General features: G+C 35.0%; 1 protein-coding gene across 1 annotated transcript; it reads left to right on the top strand.

Moving 5' to 3' along the window:
- The first annotated feature begins 10,524 nt into the window (after nt 1–10,524).
- Nucleotides 10,525–20,709, top strand: LOC129760583 (uncharacterized). The gene is made up of 4 exons (XM_055758239.1): nt 10,525–10,695; nt 11,550–11,710; nt 11,776–11,904; nt 20,141–20,709. Exons 1-4 carry the CDS (start codon nt 10,546–10,548, stop codon nt 20,247–20,249), a joined length of 549 nt encoding a protein of 182 aa, XP_055614214.1. The 5' UTR covers nt 10,525–10,545; the 3' UTR covers nt 20,250–20,709.
- Nucleotides 20,710–25,000: the final 4,291 nt, after the last annotated feature.

Genomic DNA, 25,000 nt, shown 5'->3' with positions numbered 1-25,000 from the left:
TTGAATCGTACACTCGTACGGTGCAGTCGACTTGTCAGGCAGGCAAACACGCATCTCGAAGGGGAACATACAAACACGATTCGGGTTGTTTTCGTGTGTTTCTCTGGAGGGCGTGTCTTAAATTATTTCGTGGCACTCACTCAAGGCACGCGTATGGTGTGTTCCTCTCTACCGATGTGATGATGCAAAATCGCCAGAGAGATCGTTACGATACCTCTGGCGATTTGAGTTACCTCTCTGCCGATTCATGTTTACTGGGGGCGTGCGATAATTTGCCACCGTAGAGCACCCCGGTGAAAACACAGGATCGAATGGTTCAAGCCACGAAAAAGCAAAGACAAAAACAAACACGATGGCGTGCATAATAATAGCATCAACAAACGATGAATTTTTCGGGTGAGTCGTTCAGCTTCGTATGTGTTGGTAAACGCAACAAGCCAAGCCAGCTGCCTTCGCTGTCGCTCTCCGTGGTGAAAACATTTATTCACTGTGGTGTGTGTTTGCTCTGTCGTGTTGATTTACAGATTTTCTACAGAGGTTCGGCTAAAAATCTCTGCGGCGCGTTTCAGAGAATCTCTACCGAGAATCGAAAACTGAGCACGTCGGTGATTCTCGTTAGAGAAATTGCAAGCCTGGTTGAGACACAAGAGAGTTTAAGCGTAATAACACATACGTTTTCCGAAATCTACAAAACATTATTTTAATGAAAAATACGACTAGTTGTCTTTGGTATGTTTGGAGACATCTGGTGGCCCAGCCAAAACACAAAAATTGGTTCAAAACGATCGTTGGAAATTTTACAATAGTTTCGTGCAAGTTTCAAGCTTGTACGTCTGTTCTCTATGTTTGAAGTTAAAAAAATGTCATTTGACCGATGATTCCTTTGAATTTAGCCACAGTATTTGAAAAACCCAAATAATTGTATTTCACTAGCTACTTGCTAGCATCCTCAGTGGGTTGTCAAGTCATCGCACTGAGGATGCTAGCAAGTAGCTAGTGAAATATTAGTACCTATTTGGGTTTTTCAAAGTGGCTGAATTCAAAGGATTCCTCGACTACTTTGAAAACATAGTTTCATTCAGCTAAGAGATTCTTCAAACCTTCTCTTTGAATATAAGTCATTTGACCCCCTCCGGTACACATTAACACTAAACGTGTTAAGATAAGAGAAACTGGTTGGTTTAACAGACTATAGCTGGTAACATTTAAAATTGTAAAATGTTTAAAACTATGATTTTCTGTGTAACACTATCTTAACAATTTCTAATTTCATGGGAATAATAGATAGAACAAAAAGTTTTTCGGATAATTTTCATTTAAAAATAAAAACATGTGAAGGCTATATCTTTAGAGTTTATGAAATGAAAAACCGTTTTTTTTTTCATTTACAGAATATCCAAAACTACGGATAATGTTTTCGATTTCTGGGTAACTGAAAAATAAATCTCGCGGGAGCTTTCATTACGTCGTATGATACATTCTTAGAATTCACAGAAAACTGGTGCAAAAGTTATCAAAACAACTTTAAAATTTGTATTTTACATGTACTTTTCACAGTTGCATTGCATTTTCAAAAAATTGCAATGCAATTTTCACTTTATTGTATTGATAGTCGAAAACTTTCCCAAAAAAATGGGAGATCTGCAACTTTTCCAGCAACTAAACATGCAATCGTTGCCTGTTGTGGAATAGGCCTGAGAACAGTCAAATAAATTACTTTCGACACGTGGCGTGAATTCACTTTTCCGGACTTTTCTGAACTGTTCGGTCAACCAACTTACTTTAAAATTTAAAAAATAAATGCAAATTGATATTTTTTAAATGAATATGATTTGGTAATAAACAAAAATTAACGTGTTTTGTTACTATCAGTTACATTTGGGAAGTTAATTCACGCTAGAATTGTTTTTTAAACTTAAACACATATCATTTTAATTTTCTGTTCTCTTTGTATAAATGGAATATCGATGTCTTCAAATAATTTAAAGTGCATGGTTGTCCATTTCTCCCCGAGCGGCTTGAAAAATGCAACTCAGTGAACTTTTCGTTCTGAAACACTTGCCCTGCTCTGTTAAGACGCCGGGCGTACACCCAATCAAAGAGCAGAGAAGGCTTCGCCAGGGTGAGAGCAAGAGAAAAAAATCATCACATTAAGTGTAGGGGAGCAACGCTAAAGCAACTCAGTAGGTTTGGTTCTTACTTCTTACCCAACAAGAAAAGGAAGAAGAAGAAGCAATATCGTTTCGTGCTGTTTGTTTGCCTACTGTGGTAGGAAGAGACGGAAAAAATTGCACTTCAGTTGTGTGTTTTGGGGTTTCTCCTTCTCACACAGTAGGGTTGCTATTGGAGCACCGGTTTTGCTCGGCACTTGGCTTCGGCTTTACTCGGAAACGAGTGTAGAGCATTTCGGAAGGAATTAGTGTGGTGCTCTACAAATCGTAGTAGTTTACACAGCGCACTGTCGGATTTGAGAAGCGCGGACCAACCATGTTGATGAGGAAACAATTACCTACCCAAAATTTGATATAAGTGGCGTTTCGTTTTATTTAGTAATTCTCTGTGCCGAAAATGCGCTGAAAAGTGTACTAAACCAAAGATGATATGATTAGAAAAGCATCGAGGTTCTGAGCAAAATTATGCGAGACCACCCATTCAAGCGAAACCAGAAAAACGTTTTATGAGTTTTTCATCATATTGGATACACAGCAAAAAAAGTATTGCTGTATTACATCAAATACCTGCACATAACTTGAGTCGCAAATGGTACCTAATTTTTCATTGTCTTGATGTACCCGGCTGTTTGGAGACAAATAATTTGTTTCGTACCACTGATCCATATGGGCGAAATTTCCTAAAAAAGGAAAAATAATGAAATTTGTTTTGAAGCAGTGGGTTTGCTTATATTTTTAATTAATTTTGGAAGTACTTACAAGCCAAACAAATACAGCTGAGGTCCATAATCCGTTTCTTTATTTTTGAAATGAAATCAAATTCCAACGTCAACAAAGGAAAACATTGACTACTTGATGCGATATCACATAGAAGGTTTTGATATTACACTTCACGACGTATTCACGTTGTGTACATCATTTAGATGTATTATTGCAACAGAAATACGTAATCCCCATCGTCCATCGTTACATTATTTTTTGCTGTGTAATTCATCCCCCCAAAAAAAAATAGTGAGAATCGAACTAAATGCAACATCTCATCTCGGCTTGATAGTTCGATATTTTACCCAGTGCACCATCTGAGTCGCTTGGCAAACAAAGTTTATTGTCATAGTCTTTCTGCCACTGCCGATTACCCAAAAAAAGGCACTGCATTGGCCGTCTGTCATTAGACCAGTGTTTTTTTTTTCATCCTCCTTTGTATTTGCTGGGAAAGGGAAGAGAACGGCTGGGGAATGGGGTGTAAATGGGAAACTAGAAACTGTTTTATATTGCCGGCCGGTTTACATACAAAAGCACACCTCATCTTGGTTGGTGATTTTTTTTCTAATGCCTCTTTAAATAAAGCGTGCGGTACATCATTCGACAATATCCTTGCTGGCCGGCATCCTGCTTTGTCTTGTGATGGGCAATGTAGTTGCGCTGAGAGGACAATGCCAGTTATTGGAAAGCTTGTTAAAGCCTTTCCGGCATAGAATCTTATACCGATAATTCCAACTCCAAGGAAGTTCATTCATTTCAAGTTCATAGTTTGATTTATGGGTGTACTATCTAAATATACACAGTCTGAATTTAATTATTCACCAAAATAATTGTTTTACTTTTTTTTTCCAAAAAATTGATTTTGTTTTGAAAATAATGAACTATTCAAAGAATTAACCAAATTATGTCCAATTTTTTAAAATTCGACCATTTGGAGGGTCAAAACAGCTATATCAGAGCATATTTCCTTTTGTTTTTTTTTTTACAAATCATCAAACTTTGAGACGTGAATTCACTCATTTACGCTATTGTAACTCCGCTGGATTCGAACGATTTCTAAAAAAAAATTGTGTTTCAGAATCGACTCGTTAAAAGAAGATATATATTCTTTTTTATTAGAAAATATAAACATTTTCTCGTAAAATCCAGAAGTTTTCTTTTTTTGTGACTTTATATCACTCATTTGCGGCTGTTTTCGGTCATTTTTTAAAACAGCTCCATTGCATATAAACAATTTTTTATACACAACTAAGTAGTATCTGTTGACTTCAAAACATTTTATGCGAAATTGCGAAAAATGGATCCTCATATTTTCAATCATCTATTTTTGATATGATTCGATAACTCAACAGTTTAAAGGGCGGAAGTCAAACTTTAGATGATAAAAGTTGCACAATCTTTTTCATTCATTTTATTTTTCAAATTTTCGATCTCAATTAATGCTAATTTTGGATTAAATACAGTAAATACTGTATGCAAGTTTGTTGCATGCAAGTTTTTTCAATTTATTTCAACTTTTTTAAAATTTGGATTATTTTTTATTATCTGCTTCCTCGTGATGTTTAAACTCCAAGTTACAAATGAAGGATTAGAAATTTGTTCCGGACGAATACAAAACAAGTTAAAAAAATCGAAATTTGAGTATGACCTTTTTTATTCACAAACGAATAAAAATCACTTGTGAGTGGAACAAGCGCGTGAAACGTGTCTTATGGTTTAAACTCACTAACGGAATGGAGTTTACTGCTAAACAAAATCTCCTCGAGAAGATGGTAACCAAAACAAAACTGCAATAAAGGCGCAACACAATTGTGCTTCATTCACGTTTCATGTTGATTCCGTTGAGCGAAAAAAAGTAAGCATATGAATAAACTAACTCAAACCTATTTTTGTGCGTGCCATGCATAGTGATTTCATGTGAGTTGGTGGTGAGAAGATGGGTGGAATACGGTTTCCGTAACTGGAAGAAGAAGTAGAAGGCAGGTTTGGTTTCTAATTTCATTCCAATATCTCTACCATGACGTAAGGAGCCTCATTCCTACGTGGAAGTTCTTAACTAGCTTATCCCAACTTCAGGCGCTTTCGTTATGGGGACGAAAGAGACAAGAAATGAAACTTTCCCGCGCTTTTGGAACCGCCTGTATGCAAATTCAACAGTACATGTAGCATAAAAATGTGCGCACAAATGTGGCCACACAAATATCACTAGGCCACCAAGAAAGTGCTTCTGGTTGAAGGCAAACGAAAAGTGTAAGATAATTCATGTGTTGACCGCAGATATCAATCTAGTTGCGGTTAAAGTTGAAACCCCACCGGTAGGAGCTATTGTGGGAAATTAGACGCCATGCGTTAAATTCATTCAAATTTCGAGCTGATTGAAAATTGCGAGATTTTTAACTACCTCTGCAGTGTAAGGGATATCTTTGGTTCAAAACTTTGAAACTCATACCAGCCAATGTATAATTGTTTAAACTGAGTTCAAATTTGAAAATTCATTTTTTTAAAGTACATACCTACTAATGAAAGAAGAATTTTTTATTGGACAAAAGATTTCAAACAGTTTCTGGTTAGTTCGGAACAGCAGATAATCATCATCAGACATAGCTCATTCAAAGGGACCACACCTTGCCTAGACAAGCATAATGAACCTTAATTACAGTGCAGAACTCTCGATTGAGTCATGCCCACGCAAACGCCAATAACCTGCAAGTGTATGCGAAAAACGCAGACAGACTGCTGATGTTAGGCAGAAGTAAGAACAAAAACTGGAATGTCAAAAATGAATCAATTATTCTCAATTTATGCCTTCATCATTGATCTATAGAAGACCTTCTAAGCGCGACCGGTTGCGGTGAGCGATGTCAATAACTTGAACTTCGTCACCAGGGGATACAGACGGAATTCGTTTGCTGCAACTCATTCGCACCAGAGGGTCGGATCGAGTGTAAACTTATACTTGAGAACGATGATGAGATGTGAGAATAGCGTTACATAATAATGGAAAAGACGCGAAGATAATTACAGGTCATTTTTAAAGAAAAATATCAGAAAACATTTTCTACTCATTTTTACAAAATATTACCTCTGGCTAAGGAATTAAATTTAAAGTTTGAAAATACGGTGAAGCTAATTTAAGAAGGTAATAACTGCAGAGCCCCTAGTAGTAGGTGCATCGGTAGCTGAATGAATCTTATCTGTGCTGAAATCATGAGAGAAACCGATTTTAGCGCAGCATCAGCATTCGCATAACATATTGTAAAGTGTACATCAAAAGTGTACGATTTCTAGTTAGATGTTGAATGGAATCTCGTGAGCGAGGGAAGTGAAGAAGGGAGATGTAGGCCACTAAGTTATATATAGCTGATGAAAAATAAATACAACCATCTGAACAGTATTGTTATACGAAATAGAATAATAAATGAGGCAATGAACAATCTGCAAGTTCTAGGTTATTGAACATGTGGAAAGGTAGGTGTTACATCTACCATCAATCAATCGATAAAATATCTTCGAAAACTTTCGAAGATATTTATGGTGGCCATCATTTTGGAATTTAAAGATCATTGTACTGAATAAGTTTTAAAGCAAGAATCAAGTTAAGAATTGTACTGATTATTTTAAAATTAAATAAAATAGTTCGGTCGCGATTATAAAATTTTTGCAATGCTCCCAAGCAACCAAAAGTCCCATAAAACAGGTACGAAAAGGCTTACTCAGCCCCATCATTTATCTGAAGTAAATAAGTTCTTTGCAGCTCAAAATTTAAGTTCTTATTAATTCTTTCAAGTTCCAAAACAAGTCTAAATGACCTGCTATTCAGCTTCCAGTGGCCTTTTAATTCAGCTCCAAAACAAGTTGAAAAATGAGCAAAAAATTCTCCTTCTATCTTCAATTTCACCCTAGGTATCAGTTCATATAACTTGTTCTTGATTATTAACTATGCTCAGAACATGGTGACGCCATGATACCTGGCATCGAATTCTAAACATAAGAAATTGCGGTTTGTCGAGAATTATTCAATTTTCTGATCGATTGCTTCATTCTTTCATTTCCTACATATATCGCATAACTCAAATAGTCAAATGACTTATTGAAAAAAAAAAAACTTGCACGTATCAGTTTTTTTCTTTATTTTAAGAGACTTTCAGCCTTTGGCTGGTTCGTCTCGGCTCATATCAGTTAATTCGGTGAACAAACAAATCTTGCTTGAGCTTTTGTTACGTCGTATGAAACTGAATAAAATAAACAGTTTATACTAGCTTTCGAGGAGGCTTTTGAGGAAAAATATTGTTTTCTGATTTCCTGCCAGAATTTTTATTGGCAATTTTTCCGAATTACAACAAAAATGCTTTACCTTTCATCACAAAAAAAAACAACGAATCAACTTTAAAAGGTGTCCACGATGAAATTGCTATACAATGAAATTACTCTAACTTTTTAACCGTTGAGTAGAATTTAATGAAAATTTGGGTGGATTAAGTTCATAGTGCATTGTTTTAAAGTTCTGCGATCAAAACTCGTGGAATTGGAGTCGAAAGAACAGCTCGTGCGTGATAAAATCTTGCGCATTCATCACGAGAACAAGGATCTTTCGCATCGTTCCATCGCTGTTGGGAATCGTGAATTCCACGGTGTCGCGAGTGATTAAGCGTTTCGAGGAAAGATTGACCACCGATCGGAAACCCAGAAGTGAAGGAAAAAGTATACCGTACAACACCAAAAATCACAACCGCGTAGTTGGGGCCTGCAACCAAAACCCGAAAGCCTCCGTTCGGGATGTGGCTAAGAAGTTGCACCTACGCCGAAGTTTTATCCAACAGGCCAAAACTAAGGCTGGGCTTCGAACGTTCCAGGTACAAAAGGCCTAATCGCGACGAGAAGCAGAGCAAGTCTGCCAAAACCCATGCCAGGAAGTTGTACCTCAGCAAGCTGACGAAATTTCATGGACGACGAAACATATGTGAAGGCCGACTTCAAACAGTCAACCTGTTTTTCAGGGCCAAGGATAAGTTCAGCGTTCCGGAGCATGTCCGCACTCAGAAGATGTAAAAATTTGCGAATAAATTCCTGGTTTACGCGGAATTTTATGGCCGGGATTAAGGCCCAGTTGCGTATGGACTGTAAATAAAATACGAGTAAAATGGTAAAATGAAGTTTAATAGTTATTTTTCAATCCCTGAAAATTTGATGGCAATCGCATGAAAACTCGAATTTTGCGAATCAATTTTGTGTATGGCAATTTCATCGTGGACACCAGAGCTGCAAATTATCAGTGTCAGACAGCCAATGTCAGCCGACTTTGATACTGCTTTGCATGTCTATGTCATGCGATACTGATTTTTGGTCAGCGACACGTGCTCACAATGTCAATACCAAGTTGAATGAACGACATCATGCTTGCTACGACTTTTTTCTTCTTACGGCCAACAGCTAAATTTTTTCAAGTGTTGCGCAACTTATAACGTAAAATCCCTCCCATAACAGCCAGAAAATGAAATAGAAAGATGATCGTATGTGTGGTGCGAGTGGAGTGCAAAAATGTCATTCAATATTGACATTGCTGCCTGACCGACATTGTAGCTTGGTCATTCAACTCGTAGATGACTTTGATATTCTTTCGATAACATTGACTACTAGACGTTGGTCGGGTCAAACGAAATTGACTGAAATTTATCAGCCTTGGTGGACACCCTTTTTAAGAATGTTAGGACAGTATACGCTACACTCAGCCGAAAAGAAAACGTTAAATTCACCTAGATTTTCACGTAGGCACTCATTACGTGAATTTTTGCTTGGTTTACGTGAAGCACTAAGAAGCCAATACGAAATCACTTAATCATTACATGAAATTCACATAGTTGTCATGCTTTCAAAACAAAGACACGTTCGATTTACGCGAAATCCCAGTGAACCACCAATCACAAACAGGTTTTCTGGATGCTATGTGATGTTCACTTAGCTGTGAATGGCTCATTTCAGTGAAAGTTATGTGAAAGAACAAAGGTACCCAATATGGCGCGCGTGAATCCAAGTGCTATCGACTGTCAAAAAGAAAAGTTTTTATTTTGTGATGGATAAGCTGTATTTTTGTAAGTAGTAAAAATATTATTCTTTGGTTGTTGTTTATATATTTTGCCATTTCAACAGAATGCGGAATTTAAGCAGCTGGGACGATCGGCTGATGAACCGCTATATTGAGCCAAATTAGTGAAAAAATCGACGACTTGGTGAAGTCTTGTGAAGACTTTGTGAAGAAATGTAAAGTGAAGTAAAAATGTAAATAGTTAAGAGTAACTGAAAAATTATAGTGTTGTGATATTGATTCAGCTAAATAAAATCTTTCCTCCGAATAAATTATTGTTTATTTCATTGATGCGAAATACAACACAATCCGTTAATATTTTGATTAAATCTACGTGAAAAGTATGCAGTTTACATCCGATTTACGTTATTTTCACGTACGCTTCACCTTCAACTCATATGAAAATTACGTTAATTTTGCTTGCTGCGCGTGTTCTGTTTGCTACCTTCACGTAGATTTCACGTGATTTTCATGATGGGAAAAAATCTTTGTATATTTTCACGTAGCGTTCATGTGAAAAGTTTATTCGGTGTACAGATGAAATTTTTGAATATGCAAAGAGAAAAAAAAAGATTTTTACTACGATTGAATTACATAAAAAAGTTGAATAGCGTGTCGACTTTATGATTTATCCAACGTATCAAAACAAATTAGCAATAAGTGCTTCTTGTGATCGCAATATTTTGGTAAAATAAGATAAACATTGGGTGAACTCTTGTTTTTGGGAGTGACTGTTTATCTTTCGAGAATATGATGGCTAGCATTTAACGCATATCTTTTGTTTTGATCTATAAGAATGTACTTCATACCTATCTAAATCATTTTGAAAACCTTATTTTATTTTGTAAATTTTGTTACTGTTTCACCGCTATAAAAAAAAATACAATGAAATCACAATCACATCAAAAATAGATAAAAAGTAATTTTTCAAGAAATTAATTTAATAGTGTTTATTGGGCATTACCTAAGTATCTTTTTTCCATTTTTCCAGGAATTAAAAAAAATAATTTAGGGAATTTAAGGTGAAGAAAAAAACTACGGCTAGGCAACATGAATATAGGTAAAATAAAAATTGTTGAAAAAAATGCAACGCGTTTACTGGCGCACGCCAAATTCACTGCAATTCAATTGTACAATAACAAAGCAATGACTCATTTCATCTAATTTGAAGCAATTTTCAAAATCTAATAAAAGTTATTTGAATATTTCCGAAAATCAAAAGATAATATTTTAACGTTCTACCTCCACAAACTAAAAAAAGAACAAACACCAATAATTTTCACAACTACGATCTAATGTCTTCACTACAATTTTTAAGGACTTATTAATATCTTTTGATATGCATTTTTTAAAATGAGATAAAAATATAACTTTTTAAATCGATGTGTACAACCGTTTTGTTAAATGAGGCACAATACAACGCTGCATGTCCACGTTCAAAAGTATGGACAAAAATTTCACCTTACACATTTTATGTTTAAGAGTTATACAGAACTTATTTTATGTTTCATCATTCTTGATCCGATTTCAATGCGGATTCCAACAGAAATATCTCGACTGACGATGGCCAGCACGGATCAGAGTGGCACGGACCAAACGGATCGGGGATTGCGAAAGGATTACTTCAACAGTAGTGGTCTCGTTAAGTTCCTGCCGCCGGTTTTCAAACTTCTCGAATTGGTAAGTTATGTGAATAAATTTTTATGGATACGATTTTAGCGTTTGCTTAGTTTAAACATATGTATACCCAAATTGATACTTTGCGTGAATACTATTTGAATCGCTAATCTCAATGAACAATGTTGTCACAACATCTTCACGCTTGAATAATTTCCGTGGAAGTACAGAGGAAAACCTTAAATTACGCAGTTATCAACGTAACTGTGCTACAAGATGCTGTTCCCCTTTGGTGGTTTAGTATGGGATTGGCATCAGACGATGAGTCAGATTCTCCTGTTGATTGAACAATCAACGCTAGCACATCTCGTTAAAATTTACGGTCCATCGGTTACGACTTCTCGGGGCTAAACTAATTACCACCCATATGTCCGGTCAGAAAGATCGACGCTGTCAAACGCCTAGAACTGTAGATCTAGCTCTATGAGTTTACGTTAGAAGGAACAACAGCGCAATTGTTCTCATAAGATAGAAATATTTTCTAACCAGGGCATCATGATTCACCGCAGAACGTGGAAGTTATGATACTATCTAAATAGTGAGATAGGTATGTACGTAGGAATTCCGAATCGATCTCTCATTTAGTCTACGAGATAGCTAGAAGCGCAGTAAAATTAAATCCATTTAAGTAATCGAAAAAAAATCAGAAGGACCAACATTATTACGCCATAAAAGATCGATCGGGAAGATGGAGACACCATTTAATTAATTATATAACGTGTAGATAAACGCAATCACGTGATTACCTCCCTCGGGTTATCAACGATAGACATAAGACTTGGACGGTTTTAATAACAGTAATCTTGAGCTTGTGTGATCGGCAACAAAACTATAACTCTCCTTACATGTAATTACAGGCTGTCGCCATAATCTGCATAGGACTGATCGACGATCCGGCCAATAATTCACGATTCCGGGTGTTTATGTCAACGCGTACAGCTGCCCTGGCCTACTCCACCTTCGTACCGTTCTTAATCTTTCCACTGATCTACTTGTTCGGGAAAGTGATCAGAGAGAAGTAAGCGTAAACTCCCTAATCACAGGCATTTCGTAATGTTATGATCTATTTACGATCTTTTACAGCATCCCATGGAAGTTACAATCTCTACTTAATCTAACAGCCTTCATCATGTATCTGGCAGTAGCGGCTTGCCTGTTGAGTGATTGGGCAGAAACGAAAAATCGAAACTATTGGCCACCGAATACACAACGGTAAGTTTCTGAAGAATATAAAAAGTAATTCTCAGCAATAGCTATTAAAGAAAATCTTGGAAATTCCCTTCCACAACGATTCTGGTGACTCAAAATGTATCTTATCGATGCGATATTTTATAAAGGTCATGAGACCAGAAAAAATATCACATTATTCTTTTGTCAACCCCTTCCTCCTTCGATTTTTTCGAAAATCCCGAAGAGGAAAATAAACCAAGTTCTAAGTTTAAATTGAAATCAAACTGTAGAAGATGGGTATTGTATAATCTTTTGTATTCGAGATTTTTTTTTTCAAGTTTTTGGTTTTAAAAAAACTTGATTGCTAGATTTTGTGCGATACAGAATGTACATACAAGCTTTTGTCTAATTTATTTCAATTATTGAAAATTTGAAATTTTTTTTATCTGTTTTATCTGATTTTTTTTATTATCTGTTTCCCCCTTCGTGAAGTTTTACTCGAAGTGACAAAAGAAGGATATACTTTTTGTTCCTAATTAGAACCAAAATTTATTTTATTTTGAATAAAGAATGAGAAGCAACAAACAGTGTATTTAGCCGGTTAGGATCCGGCCCGCTATAGAATAGCAGCTACTTAACCGCATTACTAATAATATCAACAAATCAGGAAAAGCTTACACGGTGTGTAAGACAGAAAACTTCATTTTTCGAAACTTTATATCGCTAGTTTGTGCACCATTGGAAAGCTTGGACTTTTCCCTATCGTTTGAGTCCAAATTTTTAACAATTCATCAGAGTTCTAGAAAATTTTATTTTATTTCTCTACCTTTTCAATAGTTAATTTTGTAACTTTTTCCCTCTATTCAAAACTGCATTCTGTCTTAGATGGAAATGGTCATAGAGAATACTTACTTATAACAGTGCTTTTGTATATTCCCTACACTGCACAGTGGTTTAAAACTCGAAAAAGGTGATCATAGGCTATTTGAAGGCTTAAATGTCAAAATTGCTTTTTATCACTATGATGTCTTCAAAAAATTGTAGATCATCACATTTAAAAAAAAACTTTGTTGTAGACGTCAAAGTTCTATCTTTTGAAACAACATGTTTTAAAGACATTTTTTCAAAAACATACTTCAAAAAACGAGAAATTTGTTTAACTTTTTTCGAAGCGAGTCTTTATATGAAAGAGTTGTAAAAATTGTAAAACTACACATCTTCATTGAAGGTGTCAAGTCACTATTTTGAAGTTTAATGGTTCCGTAACATTTTGGGTGATTTCTTTTGAAAATTAAAAGTTGCTTAGTATATCTGAAAGTTGCAAAAATACCAAAACAAAAATAAATACATTAGAAAGGGCAATCTTTTAACTTTCATGGACATATAGTTTCATTTGTATGCATGAGTTTTAACTACTAAAAAACTTAAATGAGATTGGCTTATTTCAGGCTATACTAAAACTTCAAAACTGGCATTTTTTTCTAAAGATTCTGTGGACCAGTTAACATTTAAAAAAAGATGAAATCACCATAGAATAACTTGGGATTGTTAAGCTCGTCATTAGACTGAGTCGGTTTGTGACCATTTTCGAATATCTGAAAATTTTGAAGTATTAAAAGCTTCGTTTTGGCCTAAAACTCAACCATGATTTTTTGCAGGATTTTGAAGAAACGTTAACATGATTGAATTTCAACTATTATGTTTAAGGTTGCCAGATTTTTTTCCGCGCGTGCTCGGACTATTTTATCTAAAAACCTGGAAAAATTCGGGTATTTGATATCGAAATTTTAAAGCCAAAATCCGGGCAATATCCTGGCAAATTTGGACACAACCGAGGATTTTTTAACATAAATCAAAAAATAAAACGCTCGAATCGATATTTTTTCCATCGAAAGACATCAGCAGATTAAAATTGCCTTCCAACAAATCGTTAATAATTATTTTGTTAAAATTTGCTAAAAAAAGCTTTCTTTGACGTAAAAATAGAAAAAAAAATAAAATGACTCGATTTGATTGTATTGTTTGATTGAGCAAAGTGAATAAATTCGGGCAAAATCAAGGCTATTTTCAACGAAAAGCGGGCCGGGCTTTTCTAAATTTAGTTAGAAATATCCGGGCAAGTTCGGATAAGACTGGGCAATCTGGCAAGCTTGTTATGTATGTTTGTACGGAAAAATTTAATTTAATTTGAAATACGACCATGATTTTTCGTTTAACTAAATTTATATGATGAAGAGAAAAATTTAAATCTATATATAAAAATGAATTTCTGTCTGTCTGTCTGTCTGTTCCCTATAGACTCGGAAACTACTGAACCGATTTGCGTGAAACTTAGCAGGTGGGGATATTGGAGGCAGGAGAAGGTTCCTATAATGGTATGAGACCCCTCCCTCTCTCATGCGGAGAGGGAGGGGCCTCCCAAACAAAAGACTTTTTTTGCATAACTCGAGAACCAATCAAGCAAATGGTATCAAATTTGGCATGGGGTGGTATCTGGGGACGAGGAATATTTCTATTTATATTAGGTACCCCTCCCTCCTCTCAGTGGGATGATAGGAAGGGAGGAGGGGGGCTACCTTACAATTTTTCATATAATTCGAAAACTAATCAAGATATTGGAACCAAATTTGGCATGGGAAGGTATTTGGATACGAAAAATATTTCAATGATTATTTGAGACCCCTCTCTCTTTCCAATTGGAAGATATAAAGGAGGGAGGGGCCTCTTCTATAATTTTTTACATAACTCAAAAACTAATTAAGCAAATGGAGCCAAATTTGGCATGGGAGGATATTTGGATACGAAAAATATTTATATGATTATTAAAGACCCCTCCCTTTTTCCAGTAAAGAGATATAAAGAGGAAAGGGGGCCCTTTTATAATTTTTTACATAACTCAAAAACTAATTAAACAAATGGAACCAAATTTGGCATGGGCGGGTATTTGGAAACGTGATATGTTCTAATGATTGTTGGATACCCCTTCCTTCTTCCAGCGGATAGAAAGGTAAGCGGAAGGGGAGTTCATACAATTTTTACTGCATAACTCGAGAAATACAACAGAAAATGGAACCAAATTTTACATGGACCGATATTTGGGTACGAGAAATGCTTCTATGAATATGTGGTATCCCTCACTCCTTCAAAGAGGTGGATGAAAAGGGGGAGGAGAGGTCTCCCTTACAATTTTCAGTATAACTAGAGAGCTGATCTAGCAAATGGAACCATATTTGGCATGTGAGGGTATTTGAATACGAGAAATGTTTCTATTATAAATTGAAGCCCCACCTTTTTTCAGCAGAAAGATATAAAGTAGGAACGGGGAGCTTCCTTACAAATGTTTGCGTAACTCGAGAATTAATCGAGCAAATGAAATAAAATTTGGCATCAAAAAGTATTTGAGTACAAAAAATACTTTTATGAATATTAAGCTCTCACCCCTCCATTCAGTGGGGAGAACGGGAGGGGGATGGTACTTCCTTTCAAGTTTATACATAACTCAGGAATTTACTACGCAAATAAAACCAAATTTGGCATGAGATGGTATTTCAATACGAGAAATTTGTCTATGTGAAACAATTCCTTTAGTGCAGTAGGAGGATGCAATTGGAATCATAGGAAGGGAAAAGGAAAGCTTATATTTAATGTTTTTTTTTTAAATCCGGGAAATGGACAAAAATGCCAACAAAACAATAAAAATTTGAATAATATTTGAAAATATCATTTGATTTTGAAAGGTGTAGCAAAGCACACCGGGTCAACTAGTCACATATATTTCTATGGAAAATTTTTTTTTGTTAAATTTAAAGTAAACCATATGAAAGCTTATATTGAAAGCTATCATTTGAACCATTCAAAATTTTTACACACTAAATTGATCTATGATAAAAATGAGTAATTTTTTTTTTTCAATAGTCAAAAACTATAAAGCCTTGCCAAAAAAAACCCTGCATTTCCCCATACTTTTTTCACTATCAAGATCTAGTTTAAAGTCGTAAAAATACAATGAAAGAGGTTCCAGGCACCTTAAAGCACCGTTTTTTGAGTTATAGTCAAATAAAGCTGAAAATATCATGCAAATGGGTAATTTTTACCCATTAATGAGTATAAATTCAACAAAGTTGATGTTGGTTTGTCAAAAAAAAAAAAGTGTTTCTCATGATTGATCAATCATTTCACACATTTTTCTCTTGAGTTTCATGAAATGTCTTGATGATATTTATCATTTAATGATCAATTAGTCCAAAACCCGGTTTTCAAAAGAAATAAAAAGTAGGGTCAAAAATAACACCAAGCATCCTACTTTAAAAGTTGTTTATAAAAAAATTTCGTATGAATTTATTTTAAGTTAGTTGGAATATTAATTTTCATACAAAATTTACAAAAACTACAAAATAGTCCAAAACACCTAATCATACTTTTTGCCGCCTCATCGTATGGAACTGCCCCATGGTGCAACCCACAGAAAGTGTTCTAGTATGCCGCGATCGGGATTCAATCTCATGACCGTTGTCTTAGAAGACTTTAAGCCTAAATTCTCTATGCCACGTTGTTTTTGGAAAAAATTGTGTTTAGCTATGCTCCTATCATTAGATTTATACACTTCTATCACCCAAATTTCAAAAAGATGAAAACTGGTTGAAGACTAAGCATCGGACTGGACACAAAAAAAAATCTGGACTGCGTAAAGTACATATTTGAACCTAAATAAATGAGATGCAGCCATAATTCATGATGTAAATAATTGTTATTTTTATGTTATGTTGTTGGAAATTTTAATTAACTATAGTCCCTCCACATTTTTTTTCTGGGATTTTCATCCTGCCGGATGATTCATCCCTAAATCCCAATAAATCATAAGTCATAAATCATAGATCCCTCCACAATCATAAGTCATTTGAACATGCTTTTCAAGAAGTTAAATCATCAAATACCCCCTTTTTTGATTTCAAATATATTTGTATTTTAAATTTTGTTGTAAAATAACATTCACCGAAAAAATCCACGTTTTTAAAAATCACAATTAAGACACGAATGACATGAAAGTGTAAAAGTGTCTCTAATTAAGCCAAAAAAACCACAATTATGGGTCGTCAAAGATGTAACCTGTAAAAATTATTAATCAAATTATCCCTGGCAACTCCCGAAAATCAACATGGAAATCATCAAGTTCGCTCAGTTTCATTTGGATACTATAAACTCGTCTTTGGCTCTTATATGAAACCAATTTATTCTATTGGAATCTTTGAAATACCCACATAAGGGGCTTATCGGTTCAAGATGTTAAGCTTATAACATTAGAATCTTATGCGATAGTTCAATAGATAATAGTTAACGTGTGATAAAAACTATTAAAACAGCAATTTTACTTTTATCAAGCGCACACATATTATTTTCAAAGCATTTTGATGATATTATCGACAATCTTAAAATAATAATATGAACTAATTTCTTTTAGTTCAGCAGATCAGCGGTTAGCAATAAGCACTTTAAGTTTAAGCGATGAATTTTTCAACATATTTATGCACCTTAGGTGAAGCAGATGATGCTTTTTCATTTACTTCGTTTTTTTCAAATCCATCCTCTGGAAACGTAAATCAAAGGAGAAGTGTCAATAAAACGAGGATTTTAGAGCCTGCTTATTAAGAATCCAAGCAATAGTTCTACAAGTACCGTAAACTGGGGGAACATTTATCACTTTTTTAATTCATTTTCAAATATTTTGAAAGGGATTCCTTTTTTGTAACACTCAAAAATTTTAAATTACTTACTGAGTTAAGGAGTATAAAGCATGATCATTGATAGCAGAATATTCAAACGACATTAGTGTAGGGTTGCCATCCGTCCCGCAAAAGCGGGACATGTCCCGCTTTTTTGTTGAATGTCCCGCCGTCCCGCTTTTTCCTCGAAATGTCCCGCTTTTTTTTCTTGGAAAACTTTTACAAAGTTTACTGACTTAAACTGAAAAAAATCAAACTTTAATCTCAATTTGAATTCATTGGTTAAACAGAAAATCTTTCAAATATGTCTTTCAGTCATTGCAACTACATTAAACGAGCTGAAAAGGTTTACTTAAAATCACTTGAATATTTTCAAATAAGAAGATCTTAAGAAGCGATGATCCATTTATCCCTATGGAGATTTTGTCATTTTATAAAATAATTGCTTTATATCTCATTTGAATTTTGATCATTCATATTCACTTTTGTATGAGAATTTCTAATTTTAAAAAATATATTGATCAAAATAGCAATTTTTCATGAAAAAGAGCTTATTTAAAAGGCTTATAATTCATATATCACTTCAAAAACCTTCATGAAACTTTCACAGTTTTCCTTAACAACATTTTGCTCAAATTCATTTTCACGAAGTTATTGTTGTTTTTTCGCTGAGTAATTAAGGAACTTTCACATAAAATAAGTATTGTATCAAGCTATTAAATCTGCGATTTCCAATGTTTTTGAAATTGAAAATCCAAATTTTCCCACTGTGCAATGCTATGTGAAGAACTTTGGTACGAAGAAAATATTGATTAGAATGCTTCCAAATAATAAAAGATCTAAATTTTTTCGCCTAAATCTTAACAAAATTGCCTTATACACCGCATTTTTTGACTCAATTGTTCAAAGTATATAAATAGGAAAGTTTTCTTGAGTTTTAAAATTTTTACGCTGTGTCAAATCCTCCGTTTACAAGTAGGACATAAAATATTTTCTCTCAAATAACGTGTTAATTCGCGAGAACCGTGGAAAATAACCGTACTTATTGCAAAAAAACGTGCAAATAGAAGTAATGTAAGAAACACTGAGCAAAATCAATCCACGTTGAACATAAATCCTTATGGTGCTCTCTATGAACAACTTAGGCTGATGGTAAATGTATAAGTTTGGCTAAACAATCAAGGTTTTCTTTCAAGAGTTTTTTAATGTCCCGCTTTTTTCGGCTGTGTCCCGCTTTTTTTCGTGAAATGTCCCGCTTTTTTCTAAAAGTATCTGGCAAGCCTACATTAGTGGCTTAAAATAAACATACAACAACAACAACATTAATGGCTATAACTAAATGTTTGTTAGAAAACCAGATTTCATTTCATTTTAGGGATAACGTTGATCACTATGATTTTAATGTTTCTCAACATCTTCAAAATTATTGTTTTGAAGCCAATTAGCACAGAAGGCATGAAACATCAATAACAGTAATGTTTTGTTTGGACTAAATTGAATTTTTCACCGTTTTCTTTCAAAAACAAATATACTCAAAAGATGGACAATGTTGCTGCATACATCTTGGGGCAAAAAATTATAAACATTTCTCAATATTTTTTGGCCTCAAAAACAAAGGAAATTTTACTATCATGCAATTTTCTAGGTCCTCCCAGTGTTCTCATGTTCTTTCTTTCTTCAAACTTAACCATTTGATAGGGTTTTTAGCCATTTGTTCTATACAGTCTTTCTCAAAGAAAATATCCATTTTTTTTAATATCCAAAAATTATCACGGAATGACCATGAAAATAACACTAAAACCATACCTATACAAAGGAAAAAAGTTCAACTTTTACATAAGACAGCCCATTTGCTTCTAAATTCTATCATTTTATTAGGTGTTTGTTTGTGAGTCTTCGAAAAAACAGGTATTTTCAAACTTTAAAAGTACATTTAAAGTAATATAAAAATTTCCCAACTACAAACAAAATTAAGCCTATTTGAAACTTAATTAAAAAGGCTTTTAAACGTAGAAAATAGATTTCAGATATTTTAACTTCAAACTAAGGTCGATGACATAGTGAGTGCGATGCGATGCGAAACGGCGAATGCGATTCAATGCGGCGAACCACATTTGATAAAAATGTATGTGAATCGCTTAAACCTGACATACTCAACGCATCGCTCTTACTATGTCATCGGCCTAAGTTGATGATGATCATCTGAAAAAATGTCATGTTGATCAAATTTACCCCGATGATCAAAGTTCTCCCAGTTTACGGTATCTATTCAAATGACGGAAATGGTAATAGAATTAAAATAAATTTGAGACTGTTGTCATCAATCACAATGAAGGGTTGAATAGCTTTTTTTCCAATTTAATTTGATTAGACATAAAACTGTCGGTGAGAACATAAACTCTCAAAATCCCTCATGATCTAGGAAATCATCCTCGAAAACAAATAGAATGTAAAACTAGCTATATTTATGATAATATTCATTTTATATTGGTTTTCTTCAATTCGCTGTTAATTTTATCGATATGTTTACCAATAAATAACATCTTCTTTTTCCCCAGAATGGACTTCCTGTGTGGTGCTGGTGCCGTATCAATTGTTGGGGCACTGCTTTTTCTGATCGATCTGGTCGTCACTGTGCGGTTGGGAATCCGAGGAGACATCGAATAAAAAAAAAGAATCATCCGCAGCCGAGTCAACGGATACGTTCAGTATTGTAAATAAATAGCACAAGTAACACCGGAATTCGTAGCGTTGGATTACATCCGTCCAGTCGTAGTGCATAATAGTTCACCATATATGGATCTTCTTTGACAACTTTCAAACTTATTTTTTATCACGTATCATAAAGACATCAACATGTATTGACCAAAAAATAGCTTTAAGGATTAAATCGTATTGTTTTTTTCATACCGTGGATCTATGGATTGTTACATTGACATAATTTACATCGAAAACTAACTAGTGCAGAATGACAAATTTTAAATATTTTATGTTATTGTTTTAAATATGTGAATGTTGAGCCATATTGCAGATTAGCTTTAATTTCAATGTACAAATAAAACATTCGATCATGTTGATTCGCGCCAGATATTTAAATTAATTTCAATAAATTACTGTGAAATGTAAACCGGTAAGTTTGTTCTTATTTGCAATATCCGAATACTTATGCAGCATCGCTAGTACTCTCGATAATCCTGTACAAATCTCTTTTTCAATATTCAATAGTATTTTTTTTATTTTGACGCTATGGTTAATAGTGTGTGTCGTTTTCCAACTTTTTGTTCGAATTTCAAAAACCCTATAGTATAAAAAGTTTCCTTTTTGGTCAAAACGAATAAGGTTTTTTTTGATGATTATTAAAATGAGATCTACCCAAGCAACCAAAAGTCGCGTTTTTACTTAAAGATGGAACTCCGAAGTTCACATTTGGCTGAAAAAATGTTTTACGGGAACTTCAGGTGACTCTTGTCGCGTAAAAGTTACTCAGGAACTTCCATCGCCCTTTGAAAGGTTAAACTATCGATAACGGAACTTCTAGGCGCTTTCAATGGAACTTCTTTCAAGAAGGTCGATAACGTTCGCGTAACATTCCAAAGCGCACCATTAAGATATTTGAAGGTGTTTTAAAGAACCTATATGGGAATTCTAAGCGACATGTCAGAAATGTCTGTCAATTTTTTGTCATGGTATTTGTTTTGTTTATATCTGTATTGATATTTACAAATGGAATTCAAGATTTTTTCGAATTTTTCTTATAAATGTTAAATAAGATATTCGAATAAATTTTGATGATGCGAATTTTTGCTATGATTCATATTGTGTACTGAAAGTCCTTTGAACGAAATAAGGTACCTTCTATTGACCAACCCACTCAATCATCTCAAATGACATTAAGTTTAAATACTAATCATTACAGTGGCAATTAGCTATTGCTGGATTGGTCGAGAGGCTGGTGAGTTTCATTGCAACCTAGAGAGCAGCGGTTCAATTCTCTAGGCGTGTAGGCAGCTTTTGTAATCAAAACCATATAATTAAAATCAATGAGATAGACCATGATAGACCGGCAACCTAGCAACCTGACATGTGGTTGTCAGAGCAATCTGTCAATCGGATTTTTTTTTCGGCGCGTAGAAGTTTCTTGACATTCTCTTAGAAGCTGAATAGCGTTCTCTACAGCCACCTAAACGAACTTGAAAGTAGCTTTAAGAACTTAAATTTTGGGTTGATTAGCATTCTCTTCAGACACAAACGAGAGCTGATTAAGCTTCTATGGAACCTTTTTAAGGGAACTCTGGTTGCTTGGGTAGGTACCCGGATTTCCCTTTGAAATATATTATTATTATTATTATTATTATTAAGTTTATTCATCGAACATTTTGTTTTAATGAATTATCTACACTAAGGATCTATACAAAACAATTAGATAACACGAAACAATGAAGACTGGCGTACTCGGTTGATGAATCGGCTAGATGGCTCCCCCAATTGATGTAGATGCTCAGCAATCTGGAACGTACGCATCATTGCACTCACTGGTTCATTATGTCCGTAAGATGTTCGGTGGGTTCGATTCGATAGCAAAGAGTGATGACGTAAAGTCCTCGAAGGAGCATTAAAGTTGATCATTCCTAGCAGGTTTGGCGACTGAATTTCTCCATTCAGTATTTTTGCGATGAATGATGCCTGTTGAGTTTTTCGGCGGCGTTCCAATGTTTCTAATCCCAGAAGCTGGCACCGGTCGGAATATGCGGGAAGGTTTTCAGGATTACGCCAGGGCAGATGTCGTAGAGCGAATCTAACAAAACGCTTTTGTACACGCTCGATTCGCAAAATCCAACATAACTGATAGGGAGCCCAAACAATTGCAGCATGTTCTGTAACTGACCGGACAAGTGCGCAGTAGAGTGACTTCAAGCACAATGGATCTCTGAACTCTCGTGCTGCTTTGGAGATGAAGCCAAGCTGACGATTCGCCTTTCTTATAACTGAAGTTCGTTGACTATCGAACGTAAGCTGAGCATCGAGGATAACTCCAAGGTCGTCAACTTCAAATACCCTGTCAAGGCGCTGGTTATCGATGTTATAATCATATAAAATTGGCGTTTTCTTTCTATGGAATGTTATAACGGAGCACTTGGAGACGCTGACAGATAGCTTATTAAGTCTACACCATTCACCAAAGTGATCTAGTAAAGATTGAAGGTGTGCACAATCGACAGTGGATTCAACTGGAACGAATAGTTTCAGATCATCAGCATATCCTATTTTGGTTCCAATTTCCAAGCTAAGGATCAAGTCGTTGAAAAACAGAACAAACAGTAAAGGTCCCAAATTGCTCCCTTGCGGCACGCCAGATCGGTTAGTAAATGGAAATGATATGCTATCACCAAATTTAATCCTAATACACCGCTCAGTGAGGAATGATTTCAACCAAGAGATCATGTTGTCATGAATACCGAGCTTAGCTAGCTTAGCGAGTAAGATTCCAAGATCAATCGTATCGAATGCCGCTTTGATATCGGTGTATATAGCATCGACCTGTTTTTTTCTTTCCATTTGGTTCAGACAAAACGAAGTGTACTCTAAAAGATTGGTACTCACCGATCTGCCAGGCATAAACCCATGCTGTTCAGCGGCAATATAATGTGAGGAAGCGCGTAAGAGGGCTTGACTTACAACAATTTCGAAAAGCTTGGATCCTGCCGATAAACTCGTAATGCCTCGATATTGCTTCACATTTCGTCGTTCGCCATTTTTGAAGACAGGAAACATGAAGGAATTTTTCCAATAATCCGGGAATTTACGTTGGTGAAATGATCGGTTATAGATGTGGGCTAGCGGCAACGAGAGTTTACTGAAAAATTCTCTGGCTACTTTGCACAAGACGGCAAAGCGGTATGAGTAGCATAAAAATAGTTATAATGCCCCAAACGGAACATTCCTTTATTCATGAAAAGAAACTAGCACAGTGATAGATTTTCCGTCCAATTTTCAGAAATATTATTTTAACAAGAAAATGATTGATTTTAGAGCATTGAAATGTTCGGATGAAACGATCTTCATAAGATATCATTTGGCAAAAAAAGTTAGAGTTTCCAGAAATTTAGAGTCACCAGATGCAATGGTTTTGCAAAAATTAAAATAAAATTGGGTGGAGCAGTCTTTTTCTTCGCATTTTGATAAAATAAAAAAAAACAAATATGAAATTACAATTATGTGTACAAATCACCATACGTAGTACCTTTTTCCAGCTCCGCCTCCCACACAAGTAGGGGGAAGGTTTCCTAAATGGGCCTATCGGGTTAAATGCGCCTACGGCCGTTTGACAAAATGGCTGACACGACAACATATCTAATCAATGCATTTTGAGGGTGATATGCTTTTTACATAAGGCAAAAAAGAATTTTATGAATAAACAAACTCAAAAAAAATTCATACAAGATTTTGATGTAATATTTTGACTATTAAAAATTAAAGGTAAAGAAGCTGAAAACAAAAAGTTGGGTGGTTTTTGTTTCTTATTCAAATGAACCTTAGAATAAAAACATATTCAAGCTTTTATTATGGTTTCATAACAATTGGAAAGTGGAATAAGAGAGTGTTTTTGTATGCCCCCATCATGTTTCTAAAATGCCGCTATCCTAAAATAACAGACTAAATAGAATAAATTTATGATTTTTATCATTAAAACTTCAAATCTAAGCTCTAATTATTACCCTTAGAAGGAATTGAAGATCTCAAAACAGATTTGATAAAGTTTTTCTTATAAATGAACTGCCTCCATACGATGGCAGCCCTAACTTTTGTTTTATTCTATAAAATTAAAATAGAAATAGATTTTTATAAAACATCAGCTTTTTCGTATGAAAGCTATCAGTTTCTAGGATTTTCAATGAATTTTTACGGAAATATTGCCAAAAAACAGAAATTTTGCCTAAAACATAAATAGGCGCATTTAATCCGCACGGTTTGAGATTCGGCAATTTTGACAAGAGTTTTAAGAAAATCGAATTTTCAAAAACTTAAGGAGATTACAGCATAAAAATTACTCCAATGTATAGAAAACAGATGTCTGCTCATGTGTATATAGTTTTTGTGCACATATTCGATGTAATATTTGATTAAATCAGTATTCTGCTTAATAGGTGCATATAGCCGGCTCCTCCCCTACACCTGGAGATCACCGTACCAAACGCAATCACAGATCGACCACGTCTTGATAGACAGCCGGTACTTCTCGGACATCATCGACGTCAGATCCTATCGAGGCGCCAACATCGAGTCAGACCATTATCTGGTGATGGTGAAAATGCGCCCAAAACTCTCCGTAGTGAACAACATACGAAACCGACGCCCGCCTCGGTTAAATATTGCACGACTGGAGCAACCTGAGGTCGCGGCAGACTACGCACAATCGC

Source organism: Uranotaenia lowii, unplaced genomic scaffold (assembly GCF_029784155.1).
Source record: "Uranotaenia lowii strain MFRU-FL unplaced genomic scaffold, ASM2978415v1 HiC_scaffold_668, whole genome shotgun sequence".
Lineage (NCBI taxonomy): Eukaryota > Metazoa > Arthropoda > Insecta > Diptera > Culicidae > Uranotaenia > Uranotaenia lowii.
The sequence above is the reverse complement of the archived record's forward strand: the minus strand, read 5'-3'. Positions and strand labels throughout refer to the sequence as shown.

Bases quoted from the DNA above. Each gene is read 5' to 3' on its own strand.
- LOC129760583 (XM_055758239.1), top strand. From the start codon at position 10,546: ATGCGGATTCCAACAGAAATATCTCGACTGACGATGGCCAGCACGGAT. The intron at 11,711-11,775 runs GTAAGCGTAAAC...GATCTTTTACAG, and splicing joins GGGAAAGTGATCAGAGAGAA to CATCCCATGGAAGTTACAAT. The intron at 11,905-20,140 runs GTAAGTTTCTGA...CTTTTTCCCCAG, and splicing joins TGGCCACCGAATACACAACG to AATGGACTTCCTGTGTGGTG.